At 36.2% G+C, this 19,985-nt stretch overlaps 4 protein-coding genes across 4 annotated transcripts; 3 read left to right on the forward strand and 1 right to left on the reverse strand.

Annotated features, from left to right (window-relative positions):
• The first annotated feature begins 1,138 nt into the window (after positions 1 to 1,138).
• Positions 1,139 to 10,248, forward strand: LOC118269322 (uncharacterized). The gene is made up of 10 exons (XM_035584377.2): positions 1,139 to 1,365; positions 1,449 to 1,546; positions 1,739 to 1,924; positions 3,155 to 3,269; positions 3,852 to 3,924; positions 5,532 to 5,679; positions 6,788 to 6,923; positions 7,223 to 7,375; positions 7,996 to 8,156; positions 8,705 to 10,248. Exons 1-10 carry the CDS (start codon positions 1,276 to 1,278, stop codon positions 8,886 to 8,888), a joined length of 1,344 nt encoding a protein of 447 aa, XP_035440270.1. The 5' UTR covers positions 1,139 to 1,275; the 3' UTR covers positions 8,889 to 10,248.
• Positions 10,249 to 10,532: 284 nt separating this feature from the next.
• Positions 10,533 to 13,251, forward strand: LOC118269241 (uncharacterized). The gene is made up of 5 exons (XM_035584248.2): positions 10,533 to 10,779; positions 11,063 to 11,187; positions 12,040 to 12,159; positions 12,417 to 12,501; positions 13,023 to 13,251. The coding sequence occupies exons 1-5, from the start codon at positions 10,730 to 10,732 to the stop codon at positions 13,177 to 13,179; spliced, it is 537 nt and encodes a 178-aa protein (XP_035440141.1). The 5' UTR covers positions 10,533 to 10,729; the 3' UTR covers positions 13,180 to 13,251.
• Positions 13,252 to 13,459: 208 nt separating this feature from the next.
• LOC118269307 (uncharacterized) lies at positions 13,460 to 14,400 on the reverse strand. The gene is made up of 3 exons (XM_035584351.2): positions 14,138 to 14,400; positions 13,925 to 14,052; positions 13,460 to 13,785 (listed from the first exon to the last, which is right to left on the reverse strand). The coding sequence occupies exons 1-3, from the start codon at positions 14,197 to 14,199 to the stop codon at positions 13,523 to 13,525; spliced, it is 453 nt and encodes a 150-aa protein (XP_035440244.2). The 5' UTR covers positions 14,200 to 14,400; the 3' UTR covers positions 13,460 to 13,522.
• A 655-nt stretch (positions 14,401 to 15,055) lies between these two features.
• Positions 15,056 to 18,858, forward strand: LOC118269272 (uncharacterized). Its single transcript, XM_050701630.1, has 6 exons — positions 15,056 to 15,245; positions 17,100 to 17,171; positions 17,615 to 17,739; positions 18,090 to 18,218; positions 18,301 to 18,382; positions 18,462 to 18,858. Exons 2-6 carry the CDS (start codon positions 17,122 to 17,124, stop codon positions 18,649 to 18,651), a joined length of 576 nt encoding a protein of 191 aa, XP_050557587.1. The 5' UTR covers positions 15,056 to 15,245; positions 17,100 to 17,121; the 3' UTR covers positions 18,652 to 18,858.
• Positions 18,859 to 19,985: the final 1,127 nt, after the last annotated feature.

Raw genomic sequence — 19,985 nt, forward strand, 5'->3', positions numbered from 1 at the left:
TGGCTGGTTTTATTCAATAGTAGTAGTGATCAGTCCCAGCTAATGCGGGTGCTGTCCCCACATTTTTATTTAAATTTCGTAATTATCTGTGTTGTCCCGTGAAAAATTTACTATTGGTAGAGGATCCCACCTAGGAACGACCTTCACTGATCTGTCAATCAGGTGAAAATATATTTTAAAGATAAAAATATGATTGTGAATGTATATTAATAAGGTTGCCATTATAAAAAGCGCCATGGTTATAATTATTAGACTATACACTAGGTGTATATCCACAGTTTGCACAATGTTCAGGTTTTGCATCATATTTATTATAGGTTCTCTTTTGTTTCTTTATATTTATTTGGTACATAACTCCTAGTTATAGCAGCTCCATCCAAAAGTTGTCCGTAAGATATCGCCCTGACCGCTCATTGGGCACTATTATTTTTTGTTTATGTTTATCCTGATGTATGTATATGTATCCTAATATAAATAGCATCCTGTGCTTGCTCCTAAACACCAAATATTCCCTTCATCAAAGTGACACCAGTGTCGATTGTACAACGACCTTTCTATTGTAGGAGCAATATAGAATGTTTATTAAAATGATGAAGCATCTGAGATAGCATCAACTTTTCATAATTCATCACTTTGCAGATACTGGCATATAGTTGTTAGGTTTTTAGTGCCACCACTTTTGAATAGTGGATACGATACCGTCATCTATACTTTTATTGAAAATCAAATCATTAATAAAATTGACTTGCATAGGTACTTTTACTTATAACCCCCAAAAATGAACACCCATAAATGGTTTGATAAGGAAGTAGAGTACAGAGGGAGTTAACCCAGGGTAAAAGTTTGATTGCAAAAATTTTAGCCCGCACACTCCAGAAATATATTTTTATTTATTACTTGGGATAATTAATTATCCCATAAAATAATTTATGTATGGAACCTTGCCATACATAAATTATTTTAACTGATTCTGGGTTCTTACTGATGGAAGGCTATTGTTTTTGGCACGTATCTTATATTTATAATATGTATGAATTTAGACATATTATGATAATTAAATTATATACTAATTGTAATAATATTTTTAGTCGATTATTTCTTATGAAAACACTAGCTTTTTGACATGTGTAACAACACAACAATTTCCTGTCAGCTGTCAATTGCACGTCAGCTGCAATATGTTTCGTTTTCGGTAATTCAGTTATATATTATTTATTTTATTTATAGTTACAAATTCTACGAGTATTTTACAGTGTAGGTGATGTGTTTAGCAAAATGTCTGAAGAAGAAGTCGTGGATATAGAACAGGAATTAAGTGATCTCTTAACTAAAGTCCAACCCAACCTACAAGATGTTATCAAAAGGGTAAATAAACGATATTATTGTGCTGTACAGTACTTTATATCCACTATAATATTAACATTACACTGTTAATCCTTTCCTTATAGAGTTTTACAAATGTGGCTCTTCAGCAGACGAAGAATGGTGAACAAATCAAACCAGACACACTGGGTGACACCTCCTATTTCGCAAAAAATACTCAAGTGTAAATATTTTTATTTTTTATATTTTTACCACAAAGTAAGTTAGACTTGTCATAAAATCGCTTAACCACTCAAATAAACCTGAATGCATGGCCTATTTATGTAACATGATAGAGAAACATTGTTTTTATTTCTACCAAACATATCTTGTAATGGAAATTTATTAAATTAAAATATTCTCTGTATCATTTCAGGAACCTCTTCCGATTAGAACTCGTTAAGGTACCTACATTCCACATGCAGGCTCTGTCATTAGATTTGAAGTCCATGAGCCTTACGCTGCGGTGTTCCCTTGGAGAAGTCAATGTGAAAGGCCTGTACAGTGCATTTAATGAAAACTTGTATAATCTCATACCTGTAATGGCTGAAGGACATGTTGTGTAAGTAAACCACATTTTCTATCATACATTCTAATCAGAAGCAAGTGCTGTTTATAAGGATTTGTTATGTTTTATGAGAATATAATGTATATGATAACTTGATCATGAAATGTATTCACATTTTATTAATAACTAGCTGTTGCTTGCAAAAAAAACAGACAGACAAAAATGTAAAAAATATAATTTTTGTGTATGTATCATATGCATGTAGTAAAAAGTGATTACCTATTTGAATCTTACAAATAGAGACTCGCAATTTTATTTATTAGTATTGATAAAATGAGGTGGTTAATATTTTATCAGTGGTCTCAGTAATATAAAAATATTGTTTATTATGAATACAAATCATTAATATATATGTGTGTGTTTGTGTGTGTTCATAGGCTATAAATAATTGCAAATAACTATTTCATTTAGGTACTATTATTTATTAAGCACCTATTTTATTTGTGTTGCCTCACAATAGGATATTCTTCTCTGTTGTGGGTGTGTATACAAACATACTAGTTCATATATTTCTTGAATGATAATCTCTTACTGTTTTGTTTCTTGTCTATAATAATAAATATTCTTTTATTTCTAGATACATAATACACTAAGTTCTTCATAAACAATAAATTAATCAGCTTCACATTATACAACCATTGCAGTTGTTTCACTTGGTGATAAAATGTTAAATGTTGTAACAATTGTTAATTATTTTGATGGAAAAGTTTATTTCACAATGCATTTTATGAGTATGGAACGTAATATAGAAATATTATATTTGTACTACATGAGTTTAGTTTCAATTGAAACTGCAATTCAATTCAACTGAAAATTCTCAGGAAAAAGCAGTTTCTTCGAAAGAAATTTATGGTATAACATGCTATTCGTGAACAGAGACAAACAAAGACCTATCAAATATCAAAAAAGATATCTATCAACAGTGCTCTCAATGGATAGACATATTTATGAACAATATTTTCTACCAACAAAGTTTTCTGACAATAGACATTTCTGTCAACCATGCTTTCTGCATCTAGCTATGTTGTGCAAATGTATTTCTATACAAACATATTACATTCCATACTCATATTTTATTTGTTTATGCATAACCAACATACATGTCTTTAATATTTTATTGTTCAGGTCTGTCCATGGTATTGGAATGGGTAGGTTATTAATAATTATGAATGCTAGATATTGTAATGTTTATTGTAATTAACAAATAAAACTGTGTTATTCTAGAATATCATTGTCGAACATGATCGCAGATGTAAGGGTTGGCCTAGTGCTCGAAGATGATGCGTTCTCATTCATCAATCCCGGCATTGAGTTCACACATGATGAAGTACTGGTAAAGGTAATTATTACATGTTGTTATTTAAGTTACAATGTATTTGTGAAGTGGAATCTTGCCGTAAAACCGTAAGTAGTAAGTAAACCATAAAACTTGTTTTTAAAAGAATATTAAACTAGCTAGTTCCGCCTTGTTTCACCCGCTACGGTTTACCTCCTATTGATAGTAGCATAAAATCTTATACCCTATAAAATATACTATCCCACACAAAAATATTTTTTAATTCTAATTAGTAGTTCCAGAAATTAGCATGTTCAAACAAAGAAACATTCTCTTCAGTTTTGTATGTCAGTGTAGATTTATTAATTCTCATACTCCTTTTTCCTGCTTTGTACAATAAAGTTCTTTTCTATACATCTATGTGAAATTTCAAGGAGATTAGTTACATGGTAATATATACTGTTGCATTTATTTGGATGTATATGAGTTGATTAATTGCCTAATATTAATTTTCAATTAAAATTTAAAATGCATAATGTGATGTATTAAAATTAATATACCAGGTGTTTATATTTTGGAATAGGTAATTAGTACTTGTTATTTCCTTCCTCTGTAGTAATAAATATTTATTTTAATTGGTTTCAGTTGTCGTGGCCATCCCCGCAAAGGAGTGGTGGTTACGAATTCGCTACCACCGAGCAGCTAGCTAAACACATAGGTAAGATATTTTTATGAACGTTTTACTCTATTTTAAGTAATAAAAATGTTCCTTGTCTCATTTAATACTAAAATAACAAATATAATGCCTTTCCAATCTATTTAATTTCTTGAATTTAACTTCGAATTTATTGCAAAGCAGTTAAATTGAAAATCGGTCACCAATATTACATGTCATTACTTAGAATAACATTAAAATAAACTAGGTATTCATAAAGTATCACATTTGTCAACAGGGAAACACACCAACAGGCTGACAGTATTACTAATTTCCATGTTGAATAGCATCACACTAATAGTATAAATGTGAAAGTTTCTTTATTTGAATGTTTGTCCATCAGTCATGCTGAAACTACTGAACGGATCTTGATGTTTGGTATACAGACAGATACTTTTTACGCCACGGGAACGTGAGCAAAAGCAGAAGCTAGTTTTAAAATAACTTCCAAAATGTTCTAGATACTATATAAAGACTATGTTATTTTAGTTTTACATGCCTATTTGAGCCGGTTCACCGCCGTTCGTATGTAAATTGATTGTTATCGGCTTACACGCTGATAGCCGTACGACATAACAATTAAGTTTGTTAATTTAGCTTGTCGCTGATAATGCAGGAATGGAGAAATAGAGTTGTGTGATACACGACTATGTACTTTCTATAGTCACCTTGGCTGCTTAGGAAATTATACATCAAATGTTAGAAGAATATCACGCCTTTTATTACCGATGAGGTAGGCAGAGGTATACCTAACATCCACTTTTCGCCAGTTATGATATAAAGATCAGCATAGAATCAAAATTAAATGGTTTTCGCAAGAAATCGTTTGATAATTTCGTATTATAGAGTGAAAATATTAAATTTTGCAATGACTTGACACAATTCATTGCGTAATGATGGAAACCGGTTAATTTGGATAAACTAGTTTCTTCATTTTTTTTTAGGTAATATTATCCGGTTATTTTTTATAAAACGAGCTATAGGTATTTGCTTTTGAAATTTGATCTGCTTTGTGGTTCGAACGATTAGAAGCGCGCTTAGAATTTTGATTCTAGAGTTAAGATTCAGCTTTTAGATTTCGAAATAATTTCCATCTTTAGCACAAAGTATGCTTGACACAGTACAAAAGCCTTTAAGTATTATGTGAAACTCATAACATTACTAGGATTTTCTCCTATGTGGAGGTTGCGCTTTCATACAGTCATATACTATAGATCGTATAGAATCTATACAGAGAAGATTTGTTAGAGTTTTAAGTGCAAAATGCGGCCTCAGACGTAAGCTCCCCAACTACAATAAGCGACTCGCACATTTTCGCATGAAGAGTTTTGAGAGAAGGAGATGGGTTGCTGATTTGAGTTTGCTCTGCCTAACAAAGGCAAGAAAATATCGTTTTCTTTTTCTTCTCCTCTAATCCAAGACAGTCTTCATGATACCTACTGAGACTGCGCCGGACTCCACAATGTTCCGGTGTTTTCATGGTTGTATCTATTGTAGATCCGTTGCGGTATAGGAGGATGTTACGGGCTTGTCCCAAAAAAGAAATGCCCAACAAAGGCGTGGACCATAATATAGTTATGATGATATCTTTAAAACCCTCTATCGTGTAGATGACCTGCCTCTGACGGCGGCAGTGTCCCTGCCCCTGTACGCGCTACTGCGGGAGAAGCTGCAGCTGCACCTGGCGCTGGTGCTGCGGCAGGCGACCAGCGTCTCAGAGGTCATGTGCTGCAACCCATCGCTGATGGAAGCCTACAGGTATTTCTTGACTTTAAAAGATAAACCTTATTTTTTACTAGCACAGGTATCTCATATACTTAAATGGAAACCCCTACGTAAGATACATTGTAGTAGATTTATTGGTTCTTAGATTTATATTTCAGCCATGATCGTCCTACTGCAGGGCAAAGGCCTCCCTACCTTCCGTCCACTCCTTTCTGTTTAAAGCTTTTTGCGGCCAATACTTGTCATAGATGTCGAGTTCGTCCCGCCAACTCCATCGACATTCGTTTTTGAAATAAACTATTTTATTTTTATTATTTATGTTAACTTTTCGTGAGCTTTGCGATACATGCTGTATAATAAGAATATTATTGCGTAATTGGTAAAATACATAAAAAAACCGGCCAAGTGCGAGTCGGACTCGCCCATGAAGGGTTCCGTAACAGCAAGTAGATGACATAATATGAAAGTTGTAAAATAACTTGGTTTTACATAGTGTTTGTATGAACGACAAAGTTATATTTGCGGTTTTTGAAAATGTTTTATTTCTTAAAAACTAATAATGATATCTCGTTCAAACCAATTTTCGTTGTTAGTTTCCATTGAAATCTACAGCATATATTTTTTTCAATTTTCTAACACTCTTATTTTAAAAGTTAGAGGAGGGGGGATCTCATTTTTCCACTTTGGAAACGTCTAACTTTCAAACGATTGATTTTAACGAAAAGTGGTATTAGGAACCTTAATGTCTTTTTTAAAGACCTTTCCATAGACACCCATCATGGATATGTCAGCTGAGAAAAAATTTTTTTGAATCAATTCCATGTATGGATTGCCCCCTTTAATTTTTAAATTTATGATTTTTATTTAAAATTCGAATAGCGGTTATCGAAATACATCATCCTACAAAGTTTCAACTAGGTCCCGCCCAACAGTTTCATCGAAATAAATGGCTTTGACATACGGACGGACGGACGGACAGACGGACATGACGAATCTATAAGGGTTCCGTTTTTTGCCATTTGGCTATAGAACCCTAAAAAAAGCGTGTTGTACAGAAAATATACCACTAAGGTCTGATCAAACGTCTGTAATTTTAACAGCTTGTATAAGAAATAACAGTAAACTAAATCGTGTTTTCCAGCGGTATGATCGACGGGCTGGCGCAGAACGGCAACAAGGTGGTGGACATGATCCTCATCAACATCCGCCGCACGCTGCTGCAGAGCTGCCGGGAAGTACTGCAGCTGCCGCCGCTCCACGCTACCTTCATGCACAAAGTGAGATCCACCATCCATACGAAACTCATCGTTATCATTAGCCTATTACAGTCTTAAATGTCTTAAGCACAACATCCAACCACTACCTACATAGCGGATATCGTCACTCCAAGTAAATAGAACACACTCTGAATGAATACAAGCCTCATGATATAAATAAAATGGAATATATTTATCCAGCCTTAACAACGGTGCAGTACTATCAAATAAAATATAGCCACCTCTATTCTCTAAATACAGCGGTGCTTAACTACCAATTATGTATTGACATAACTATAAGCAACTCTATTGTGTTCCAGATAGGATCATTATCGTTTATCGGCAAGTTTGAGACGGACACGGGCTGGGTGAAGAACCTGGCGACTATCAACCGTATCAGTGACGTCAGCGTCACGCGACCGGACCCCATGAAGACCAGCTTCTACGTCACGTTGAGGATAAAAGATTTGCAAGTTAGTCTTCTACATGATACTAGTAGAAGAATGTTGTTAAAAGAAAGACTTTTTTTAATCATCATCAACTTTTTAGCAATTTAGAAATCTGTTATTCAAGAAGAAGGTTTAGAAGTGTAGCTACTCCCGCACAGTTTCACTTGCTACCGGTTCCTATTGATCATAGCGTGATGTTTTTTAGCCTAGTATTCCTCAATAAGTACATAATCCAATACAAAAATAATTATTTAAATCAGGGGCCCTAACCGTTCTCGAATCCGAAGTTTCGTTTAATCTTCGGCCGTTGGTTTCATTGATTTACGGTAGCATTACTGGAAATAACGTTTTATTTTTAATTTTATATCAAAACCGTTATTCAATAAAAAGGTTTAGACATGTACCGAATCCCGCGCGGTTTCACCTATTACTCGGTTCCTATTGATTGTAGCGTGATGTTTTTAAGTCTATAATCTTTCTCGGTATGTGCATCATCCAAAACCAGTAGTTCCAGAGATGAATGTGTTCAAACAAACAGATATTAAATAATCTCTTCAGCTTTACATATTGGTATAGATAGACTCGTGCAACACCGACTTCCAAAGCTAGTTACATGTCATATAAAGAGGTTTTTGTATGAACAGATTGGTTACGACGAATACCGCATCCGTGCGATGGGCGTGTCGTGCGCGGGTCGCGCGGCGGCGGCGCTGCAGCGACACTCGCTGCACCTCGCGCTCACGCTCGGCCTCGCGCACTGGGAGCCCTACGCACAGCTCGACCATCTGCGCGTACACAACTTGGAGTAAGTAGCCATACTACTCCTACTACGTAAATCATAATCTGCCTCGTTGGTTGAGTGGTCGCAAGTGCGAGTGCCGGACAAGGGGTCTCGGGTTCGATTCCCGGGTCGGACAAAGTATTACTGGGTTTTTTTTCGGTTTTTCGATAATTTCTCAGTAGTAGCACGGAGTCTGGAATTGTGCCCAGTATATGGCAATAGGCTCACCCCTATTACATAGGACTTATAACACAAATGGTGAAAAGTGGGTGTACATTGTATAGCGGCATTACGTGTCGTAATGAGCATGAGCCTACCCCTTCGGGTATAAAAGGCGAAACGTTGCGTTGCGTTGTTCATAATCTGCTATCGTATTGATCTCTTGCTAATCTCGAGTCCGATTTTTCTATTGGACCAAGCACACTGCCTTGTGGAATCCCTACTAACATATCGTTGTTACAAGGTTAATTTTGATTGTACGTGATTTCGCCAACATAATGTTCTACTTTCTTTTTTGTCCTTGTTGTTTGTATGATAAAGGTGTTTTGTTACAAATGTTCCGCTCTCCCCAGTTGCGCAGACTTGCACGTAACGGGTCTGGGTCCGTTGAGCGGGGCGTCGAGCCTGGTGTGTGCGTGGCTGCGCGGCGCCGCGACGTCGCTGGCCGCGCCCGCAGTATCCGCGCAGATACAACACGAGCTACACACCGCGCTACAAGAACTACCTTTATGGGATCTGCTACATGCCAAACACTGATATAACGTGCTGACTAAAAACCACCCCGTTCCTTCTCCTGCTTTTCGAACCGCAGCCGCGGTAAGCCCGCTAGGTAGTCCGCAGCTCCGGATCAGGCATCAGCCCTACTGGGCCCCATCTGTGGTGGCTCTTTGAGGCTGATATAACGTCCTACAGTAACACGATAATGTTACTGCAACGTAAGACTGCGTGAAGTGATGCAGGTATATTTATTTAGAAGTTATGCAATGCCAAATACATGCAGTCGTATGGTATTTGTTATGTTGTTGAGGTAATTCGTTGGCAATTGCGTATATTTATTGTTTTGCTTGAACGAGTGTCGTCAGATGAAATTTTAATTAACAGAATGCTTTAGGAATTTAAGTTGGTGTGCTTTTTGTGCATTTTCGAAAACCATTCTATGCTATTTGTCCTTTTCTACACGACTATCACGACTATGTACTCGATATTTCTTTCTTTACCTTTCTTTTCGTACTACAACCGAGTCCTTACTAGATTCGGTTGAAGATTATATCAATATCTGACCTCCGTGATTCACTTAGGAGGTAGACCTAAGTGATACGTTTAAAGCAAGAGAGCACGTGCGGCGCACTGATTGGCCGGCTCAAATAAACCAACCAATCAGAGCGGCGAACGCGCTCTCGTCTCATTTACTTTTCTTTTTCGATTACTATTTTTCACAACGTAACGTTTCACTGCCAACTTTCACTATAAAACATATTACGTTTTTATTACACTATTTCTTAGTATCGTTTCTTTTTAGCTCGACTCAAATCGATCGGTATTGTTGTTGTAAATTGACATCATTGTACATAAAAAGATATTTTGTTATATATTTTTCACTCCTATTTACATCACTATGGGCTTCCGATTTTTTAATTACATAAATATAATATATTTTAGTACATAAGTATCTGTTTTTGAAATGATTCTTTTTTTCTATCATTTATTCTATTTCTATGTATAGCAGATTATTAAAGTAATATATTAATTGTACACAATGTATAAAATAAATGTTTTCTGTCATTGAATACGTATTTAAAATAATATGACTATGCAACTATTCTGTAAATATGAATTACATGAAAAATATGATTTACCTATTTGACATAACATAATAAATTAAAAGTACTGGTTACAGAAGTACATACATAATATTATTATTTTGTATTAATTGATAATGATAGTAAGCATGAAGATATTATTAAAAAGCAATAATTATTGTAATAAATTATTAAAAAGAATATGTATTATTATTTGAAAATATATTGGTTGTGTTGTGAGTGCCTTGTATCTACTGAGACTGTTATAATTTGTATTTTTACTATACAAGTTGTTAAATAAAATGTTTCATAATTTTTGTATGTTTTTATTATACAACATTAACCAATTCAATCCATAATAAACAGAAGTACGTTATTGTGAGATGATATTGAGAAACAACGTAGTGATCAATGTAGTTCGTCGCACAATGCTGCTCATGATCATGAGCCCCTGGCGTGGTTTGAAACTAATCGAATTACCTCAAGTAAGTCGTAAAACATAATTAATTAAAACAATATAAATATGATTAAGTTCAAATTAATCTGGCCATAAAGAATATGAAAGCGTATTATTTTTATTCTTTCTTTTGACAATGACAGTTTAAGTCAGTGCAGTTTTGCAAGAATTTTTGAGTAGTTTATTTTTATACTTAGTATTTTTTTATGACGAATAATGGTATCATTAACAGCATCAAGATAATATAAATAGTCTTAAATAGCGAAATAAATCTTTAAGTGAAACTATAACTGATGCGATCTATGGATTAACTTCTAATAGATATTATATGATCAAGCACAATGGGGATAATACAATCCGTTATCTGTTCATTCACATTTTGTATGGAAAGGTAAGATCTATACTAATATTATAAAGCTGAAGAGTTTGTTTGGTTGATTGTTTGTTTGTTTGAACGCGCTAATCTCCTGAACTACTGGTCCGATTTAAATAATTCTTTTTGTGTTGAATAGTGTATTTATCGAGGAAGGCTATAGGCTATAAAACATCACGCTATGATCAATAGAAGCCAAGCAGAGCGAGTGAAACCGCGCGGAAATAGCTAGTAACATAATAAGTATTTCATTGTCGATTGGTAGTTGCAATGTTGTTCTAATATCTGTTCCAAATACTAGAGTTCTGACATGGACCTGCTGCGCTTTCCTGCTGATGCTGCTGATGTTCTGTATAGTCATGCTGATGGTGTACGGCATCTCAGTGGGCTATCACTACGCACAGAAAGAACTCGCTTCGTTCGCTAGTAAGTTCTGTCTTTTTATCATCGAAACAAGAATTTACTTATTTTTTTTTTATATATTAAAATATTTACTGTAACCCAACCATAAGCCTTCTGATTATTTATTTTCGTTTAAAAATACTGAATTCAACGTTTTTTTGAAGTCAGTCAGTATAAAACTTGGTCCCAAATGTAAGAAACACTTTTCTGAAAACAGCATCAAGATCGGTTCGGGCAATCTTGAGATAGAAACACATAAACTCGTGACAAGTGATAATACCCATCCTGTTTTTGGGCTTTTATCAAAAAGCATTAATTAATTATTTAATCGTATGTAAATAAATAAAAGCTTATTCATAAATCTTCTGAATTTAACCAAGAATCGGCTATAGCGTGTTCAGCGGGTTGGGATTGACGATGAAGCTACCTACTTTAATCAAACAATAGGTACTTGTGGTATAGCATTTAACCTTTTGATCGCCACGGTCGGCTATAACCGACAAACGAAATGTACTTAAAAATAATATTTTCTTATTAACTGTGGTCGACAGTGACAGTTCAAGCCATAGTTTGTGTATCGGCTGACCATGGCGGTTGGTTAAGTTTGACAATAGGTTAAACATTGGTTCAGCACTTGGGTCGGGTGGCCAGTGCCGGCGTTAGGGGGGCGTGGGGGCGATGGCCCAGGGCGACAAATTCTGGGGGCGCCAAAAAAGTAAAAACTACTACTAACACTTGATAATGCTTCCCTCAAGTGGGCGCCACAATATTTTCGCCCGGGGTGTCAGTGGCCCTCACGCCGGCACTGCGGGTGGCCATCAATCAGTGCAGTCCATTAAAGAATTATCTTTATTCCATGATCAATTTGTCACACAGTGTCGTCGCGACAGACGACGGAGCCCGCCTTGTTGCGCGCCGGCCCAGAGAACAGGCCGGTGGTGCGTCTACTCGCTGTCAACAGATCCGAGGAGGAAAACCCACCACAACCAGTACTTGGTAAGTATAACTAAATATTATACAGGGTATCCAAAGCTGCAGACTACCTAGCGTGGTTACCGGGGCTCCGGTTCAAAAAGCAGGAGTAGGAACGGGGTGGTTTTAGTCAGTAAGAGTCTGACACTCCCACTCGCCTCGCCCAAGACAGGAGAAGTCATTGGATGATTTTCCCCCTTAAAAAAAATACAGGGTGACTTATCATCTAGCATAATCTTGTAGGTGATCGAAATTACTTCATAAATATTCGTCCATTGCAGAAGTTTACCGAACCAAGAAGCCTGGGGACCAAGAGCTTTTCATCGAGAAGTCAGAAACACCAATCGTGCTTCTAGAAACTGAAAGGTTTGTATTTGCGACGTTTGAAATATAGTTAGGTACACCTATATTAAACTCTACCATACTAAATGAGTAAGTATAATATACTTTGTTCAGCACAAAAATGATTGAGTCCTCATGACAATGGAATATGAATACTAGCTACTCCCGCGCGGTTTCACCCGCTCTGCTCGGCTCCTATTGCTCATAGCGTGATGTTTTATAGCCAACAGGATTTCTTCAAATCGATCCAGTAGTCCCAGAGATTTGCACCTAATGAACTCTTCAGCTTTATAATAATATAAGTTTATTTCCAATAATGTGTACATATGTATTTTAATTTAATTGATATCACATAATTAGATACATGTGGTAGGTACTTACTTGTAGATAGGGTTTTGCTTACCTACTTCTCGCACCTAGCTACTGTTTTACTTATTATTCTGTGCTACTGTTCTCTTTGTATCACCGAAAAGGACAATTGAAAGAGAATGTCTTCTTATACATTTTTTGTGCAAATAAATAAATAAAATAAAATAATTTCACAGGCCTCCCAAAGAGCCGGAGTTATCGCCTAACGAGCGGGAACTGGCGCGCAGACTCATTGGTCGTTTCCGTCGTTCCCGCAACAACACAACGCCTTTCCTCAAACCTTTGAAGCCTTTTAACATCACATTCGTCGATACAACACCACTGGCAACATGAAACATCCACTTCGTACATGCTACCTCCTATTGAGATACCATGTACTTATACCTAACCTACAATCAAAAGATATTAATTTAGAAGATGTTTACATCTTATTTTATTATATTCCTTTTATATTATTATACATGTTTAATAACTTTATTTAGTACTTTTTTTCATATTTGTTTTTTACATTATTGATATATTTTTCTACATATTGTTTACTGTTTTATACTGTATTTTTATTTTTATACTTTTATGTAATCGTTTACCTTAGTTTTTGTAAATTAATAAAGTATTTTCTATAAATGCAATTTTATTTTACGAAAATTACGCTTACAGACATTATTGGGGTACAAAGTTAACTAAAGACAGTGTAATTAGTTGTATTAGTTGATAGGAGGTGGAGTAGAGGTGTATCGCTGAGGACGTGGACGCCGTCGGTTTGTGTGTAGTTGTCGCCGACCGTCAGGTTGTTACTCCCTAGAGGAGCATCCGCGTCGCGCCGCGAGTGACGGTGCGCGAAGCCTCGCTGCACTGCCTTGTTCACAGAGCGCAACAAGTTGCCCTGACGACGAACTGGATCAGTCAACCCTTCCGCTGAGCTCACCTTCCCAGCTTTCGCTAGAAATACACAAACAACAGACCTTCGTTATACCCCAATAACATATAATAAATAATAGTTGTATCTTACAATAAATTTTCCTACCTACCTAAGTAGGTACACAAAGTACTTAAATTAATGTATAAATGCATTACTTACACATAGATTGCACCGAGGTTTGTACAAAACAGTAATGGTAGCCGATACCAATCCCCAATACCAAAACGGTTAGTATGGTGAACAACAGACAACATGTCAACATAGCACATACAGTGCATAGTGATATTCTGAAACCATAATAGATATTAGTTGTATATGTGTGCAAGCAGGTACTCCTGCACTGAACATTAAGTACCTAAGGAAGTACTGTACCTTTCGAGAGCATCTAACACAACTGAGATGAATGAACTTAGAGAACAACACACACAGCCCATTTTGTAAACACGACATTGAATCACGAGGAATTTGTCGGCCAAAGCATGTAATTACAAAACGCTGTTACCTACATAACAATTTATTCATCAACCTGAACACCCATTTAGAAAGGATAAGACTCTTAAACTATTTTGATTTAAAATCCCTACTTTTGTATACTGACATGACAGATGTATCTAAAAAACGGCAGTTGAAGGATCATGAGATTCATCATTTCGTCATAGAGTTTAATAAGTTTATGGGTAGGAGTTTTTGTATCGTATAATTTATTATTTATTACCCTTTTTGCAATTAGTGCACAAACCACTAACCCACAAACTAAGTATGCACTGTGGCCGCTACTAGCGCGTGGAAGAGCTGAAATAGAAGCACGTCACCGCACGGTACGAGTTGCGTGTGTATACCAAAAGATGCGCACTATACGCTATACGCACCACCAAGTGTTGGTGCTGCGGAAGAATTTCATTTCCCGAACCCTCGTACACGTGGGTACCAGTCTGACAATCCGTTTAGTCCTCCCCAGGCGAGAAGGCTCCAAGAGAATTTCCCACATTGGGGTAAAAAATACGTGGGAGAGCCTTCAGCATGAATGGGCCAACTTGACTGGAGATACCACCAGGGCCTCACAGCGAGTGAAACAACGCTTGCGTTGAGTTTCATCGTGTGTGTGAGGTTACCGGACGCCTAATCCTCCTCTCCTGTCTTCCATACCCAATCCCTAATCCCCAAATTGACCCAATGAATGAACCATGAAAATCTGAACCACACCCTGTCTGGCAATAAATACCTAACACAATGTTGATCTTTAACTTAATAAACCTTTTTACTGCTTGTTTACGTTTGACACTGAAGTTTAAATAATTAATGTCCTCAACAGTTTTGTATGATTTTGTAGCTCTTGGTGCTATTTTCCCTAATATAATAACGAATGCCTAATTTTCAGAACTTTGAACAAGTAACACCTATTGAGGTTTGATATAGGTGTACATATTTAAAGAATTTGTTAAAAAACATTTAACTTTCTTGAAGATATATTGAGTATATGGTAAGTATGTAACGTCTACGTTGCAAAGTGTGCATCCACGCCACCGTGGGGCATTCACGGGGTCGTTAATCGTGCTATAGTAATACATAATTTACAGGGCTCCGTAGTAGGTACCTACTATATACAATTTGTCTAATTACAAATATTATATAGTTAGTAGGTACCTTCGATCAACAATACCAACTAGATATCGGGTCGGTGCAAAAATACGTCTCGATAAATAACAGCTCACTTGAGACGTGAGCTCTTATTTTGTTTAGTTCACTTGTAACACGGCCAATGTAAACACGTTTCACAATGCCGCAATGTGTATTCAAGAGTTGCAAAAATAATGCCCGCAAAAGCAATTCATCGGCCGGGGTGTCTTACTTTCGGTAAGAACATATAAATTAAGTTATATTATAATTTTTAAACTAACAAATAATATTTAATTATGAACAAAATTACCGATTTTAAATCACCGCTACAAACGTTTGGCCAAGATCGGCCAATACGTGGCCAAACGTTTGTGTAACAGAACAGTAGACGCATGGAGTAGATTTATGTTGTAGGTAATAATTTAAAATAATTTGTTACTAGAACCTTTAAATAGGTTAATGCTACTTTTGTGTCTGTTTTTTGAACTCTCATTAGATAGTTACTTATTTCTTTTTTTTTTAGTTTTCCTAGCAATCCGTTTACGTGTGCAGAATGGGTCTCGATTGTCGCCAGAGAAAGAGAAGATAACTTTTATAAGCCAGCTAAGAATTCGGTCATATGTTCAGATCACTTTGATAAATCGGATATATCCGGAAATACTAACCGCCGTCGATTGGTTAAAACAGCAGTGCCTAACATAACAACATACATAATTTTAACTAAACTTTTACGTTCATATTATAAATTCTTTTAGTGTTGAACGCGACTCCATACCTCCTGTAGTAATATTCGACAAAGCAAACTGACACGAAACAAAACGCTGTAGCTCACAAGGCCGTGACAGGAAATCGTACTTTATTTGTTGCTCCTTAAAGTTGGTTTTACACTTAATGTTATTTGACTTATGTCTTTTCATTTCTAAGTGACAGAATAGGTTTATTGCTTTTGTTACGAAAGATAGTAAGTGTAAGATAATATTTTGAAAATTTGTGACTTTATTACTAGGTGCGATGGTTGAAATTAGGTTAGACTTAAAACTGTTTTAAAACTTTTCTCTTAGTACGTTAAAAACAAATGCAGCTATATAGGTATAAATTCACGCGGACACCATTTGGCTTTGATTTTGTACGTAACCCGTTATCTAGTTGGTATTGTTGATCGAAGGTAGGTACGTAAAAAGCTTACTTTGAGCTCTATGACCTCATTTTTCATTATCGATCTCATAAAACATCTACGATAGATCTACACGATGCAAGGAGCGAGAATGTGATCGAGCTTCGATTCGACTTCAATGCGTTCGAATTGATTATAGAAAAGCCTAGGAAAATCGAAGCGAGAGAGAGCTACTAAATACTCGCTTTTTTTTGAGGGGGGAAAATCACATCCAGTGACTTTTCCCACCTTGGGCGGAGCGAGAGGTAGTGTTAGACTCTTACGGACTAAAAACCACCCCGTTCCTTTTCCTGCGTTTTGAGCCGGAGCCCCGGTAAACCCGCTAGGTAGTTCGCAGCTCCGGATCAGGACTAACTAAATACTCGCTGCTGGACTTAAACGTATCTACACTTCTTGTTGAAATAAAGAATTGTTTTAATGGAATTTACGACACCTTCACCTACTTTAAAATTAATAATGTCATAATTAACTAATACACCTGGGCTACATATTATACATACTTAAAGTTACCTTAATTATAGTTAAAGTACCTACTATTTACAGATTGATCATCTATACGAGCAAAATGGGGATTGTATCATCTGTATTCGTCGCTATGACATTTTGTACCGAAAGGTAAGTGGGTTATTTGTGTTTTATTTTAACTTTATTTTAAATCTTACTTACCTACCTATATCTCATAGAGTTTTATACTTGTTCATAATGTTATTTTATTCCTATAAATACATATTTGGATTTTGTACAGAACTTGGCACTCATTTAGATGTCCATTCTTTTTGCGGCGAAACCCACAACCAAGCATAGGTTTTGTATTGAACTTGGCTTTCCTTTTTTACATTTATGTTTTTGGTGGGTAAATCCTACAGGTATCAGGGATCAGTGAACGAAAGTTTGTCGGTTCGGTAGTTTCGTTGATTATCATCCTCAAAGTCACATATGCTTACCTTTTTATACTATTGATATTTGGTATTGGTAGAGATGCAGTAAAGTCGTTATAACTACATTTAACTTAGTCACAATAATTATCTTTTACTAATAAATGCTGTATCTATCACCAGAATCTTGACATGGATTTGCTGCGCTTTTGTGCTAATAGCGATTATATTCGCACTTCTCATGCTGATGGTGTATGGCATCTCAGTAGGCTATCACTACGCACAGAAAGAACTAACAGATTTTGCTTGTAAGTACTTATGATTCAATGCGGGACTAATCTGCCTTATCACCAGTAAGCAAATGTTTGCTTGCAACGGAGGAGAGCTAGTCTCTCTAGCTCCACACTATTACCTAGGTATATAGTTCGGCTATCTGTAGAATCTGTGCCATTGTCACAAACCCAGATTTCGAGATCGTGACTTTATTTGAACTCTTTTCACTTGGTGAAAAGGTCTAGTGTATATAAATGCTGCTCTGCAGACGTGCGCCTTCTAGAAAGGAAACGTTTGATGTTATACCTATTACCTATGTCCAATTAAATCCTTACTAATTGCTTTCAACTTGGACTATTGTTTAATTATAACCATTGTCTTACAGACTACGCGAGAGCCGAACCGTGGGAGCAATACGGACTGCGATCCGGGCAGAACCAAAACGAAGAAGCACTCGGAGCCACCAACCTACCTAGCGAAGAAGAAGCTACCGGTTTTTCACGTCCAGTACTTGGTAAGTAAGTTACGTGGTTCTAGCATGGTGGTGTGGTGACCGTTTGTGCATACTTGTGAATGAATGTTCTTATATTTTGCAGCAGCTTACCAGTCCCTAGCTCCTGAACAGCGGGATTACAGGCCACCACTAGAAACGCCAGTCGTCCTTATAGCAACTGAAAGGTTTGAAATTAACGTTGCATTATTTCTTGTGACATTTCATATTTTGAAATGAGATCAATAATTAATATCTGCTCCTCAGGTCTCGGAAAGATCATGAGGTGGCAGCTCATAGACGTGAGTTGGCGCGTAAAGTCATTGGTCGTTTCCGTCGCTCCCACTATAATAAAACGAGTCAGTCACGAAATTTTACTAACGCTTTGAAGTATTCAAACAGCACCTTACCACAGAATATGACCTTACCACGTGACAAAAGAATGGCATTTATATGAAATACCCGAACCTTGCATTGTAAAGTAATTTACATTGGGATATGAGGATACTTAACTAAAATACTAGTACCTACGAAAATGCCTGCATAGTATAGGTACATAATCTTAGGTAGGTATCCACATACCTACATAAGTATCCATTCATATCTTAAGGTACACATTATACCTGTATAGTTCTCCGATAACTAATGTATATTTTTAGATTCTATGTATAGGTACCTATTATTATCTACTAATATAATTTTTTAGATTCTATGTATACTTATTACTGCTAAAATAATTTTTAGACTCATATGTATACCTATTATTATTGCTAATATTATTTTTTAGATTCTACGTATACCTATTGCTAATATTATTTTTTAGATTCTACGTATACCTATTGCTAATATTATTTTTTAGATTCTATGTATACCTATTACTGCTAATCTGGGGGCACGGGAGTGCCCCCGCCAAGTCGAGCATATCATTTTTAGACTCGTATGTATACCTGTTATTGCTAATATTATTTTTTAGATTCTATGTATACGTATTACTGCTAATCTGGAGGCACGGCAGTGCCCCCGCCCAATCGAGTATATAATTTTTAGACTCGTATGTATACCTGTTATTGCTAATATTATTTTTTAGACTCGTATGTATGCCTATTATTGCTAATATTATTTTTTAGATTCTACGTATACTTCTATCTATGACTTACCTAGTTATTTTATAAAGTAATATATTTTTATAATTTTTATGTTGTAAGTTCAATAAATAAATTGTTCACTGTAAAACTAATTTTATTAACTTCCTTCTATGAAATGCAGGACTAGCATTTTTTTAACGAAGACGTATCACCTGATGGTAAGCAATCGCCGTCGCCCATGGACACTTGAAACATCAGAGGCGTTACAGGTGCGTTGCCGTTTTTTGGGGATTAGGAATTTAGGGGTTGTTGTTCGGGAATTGGGGATTGGGATGGTTGGTGAGGTGGGAATTGGGCCTCCGGTAACCTCACTCTAACTCAAACAACAATTTTACAAACTCAAAAAATAATAATAGCAGGACATCCCCATTTCTACTACACGCTGCCCACTCCCGGTTGGTGATCCCCAAATCTGATACAAATATCTATAATCGTACCTAATCCATGGAAGGCATTTAGGTACTAGCGTAGATAGAAGAATCTTCTTTCTCATTTGAGCTTATATTATCTCATCGCCTTCCTTTTAATTCCGCCTTAAATTCGCATTGTACGAAAGGTGAATTTGGGGAAAGTTGCAGAAATTGTGTGAATTTGTGTCCAGGTTCCTTGCAGACAAAAATTACAGCGGTGGTTTTATTAACGCGAA

Source organism: Spodoptera frugiperda, chromosome 2, assembly GCF_023101765.2.
Source record: "Spodoptera frugiperda isolate SF20-4 chromosome 2, AGI-APGP_CSIRO_Sfru_2.0, whole genome shotgun sequence".
In the NCBI taxonomy this organism is placed as follows: Eukaryota; Metazoa; Arthropoda; class Insecta; order Lepidoptera; family Noctuidae; genus Spodoptera; species Spodoptera frugiperda.

Excerpts from the sequence above, each read along its gene's own strand:
- LOC118269322 (XM_035584377.2), top strand. The coding sequence starts at position 1,276 with ATGTCTGAAGAAGAAGTCGTGGATATAGAACAGGAATTAAGTGATCTC. Across the intron at positions 1,366-1,448 it reads TACAAGATGTTATCAAAAGG|AGTTTTACAAATGTGGCTCT; the intron begins GTAAATAAACGA and ends CTTTCCTTATAG. Across the intron at positions 5,680-6,787 it reads TCGCTGATGGAAGCCTACAG|CGGTATGATCGACGGGCTGG; the intron begins GTATTTCTTGAC and ends CGTGTTTTCCAG.
- LOC118269241 (XM_035584248.2), top strand. The coding sequence starts at position 10,730 with ATGGGGATAATACAATCCGTTATCTGTTCATTCACATTTTGTATGGAA. Across the intron at positions 10,780-11,062 it reads TTCACATTTTGTATGGAAAG|AGTTCTGACATGGACCTGCT; the intron begins GTAAGATCTATA and ends TCCAAATACTAG. Across the intron at positions 12,502-13,022 it reads GTGCTTCTAGAAACTGAAAG|GCCTCCCAAAGAGCCGGAGT; the intron begins GTTTGTATTTGC and ends ATAATTTCACAG.
- LOC118269307 (XM_035584351.2), bottom strand. The coding sequence starts at position 14,199 with ATGGGCTGTGTGTGTTGTTCTCTAAGTTCATTCATCTCAGTTGTGTTA. Across the intron at positions 14,053-14,137 it reads GTGTTAGATGCTCTCGAAAG|AATATCACTATGCACTGTAT; the intron begins GTACAGTACTTC and ends TTATGGTTTCAG. Across the intron at positions 13,786-13,924 it reads AACCTCGGTGCAATCTATGT|CGAAAGCTGGGAAGGTGAGC; the intron begins GTAAGTAATGCA and ends GTGTATTTCTAG.
- LOC118269272 (XM_050701630.1), top strand. The coding sequence starts at position 17,122 with ATGGGGATTGTATCATCTGTATTCGTCGCTATGACATTTTGTACCGAA. Across the intron at positions 18,219-18,300 it reads TTTTTCACGTCCAGTACTTG|CAGCTTACCAGTCCCTAGCT; the intron begins GTAAGTAAGTTA and ends TATATTTTGCAG. Across the intron at positions 18,383-18,461 it reads GTCCTTATAGCAACTGAAAG|GTCTCGGAAAGATCATGAGG; the intron begins GTTTGAAATTAA and ends TCTGCTCCTCAG.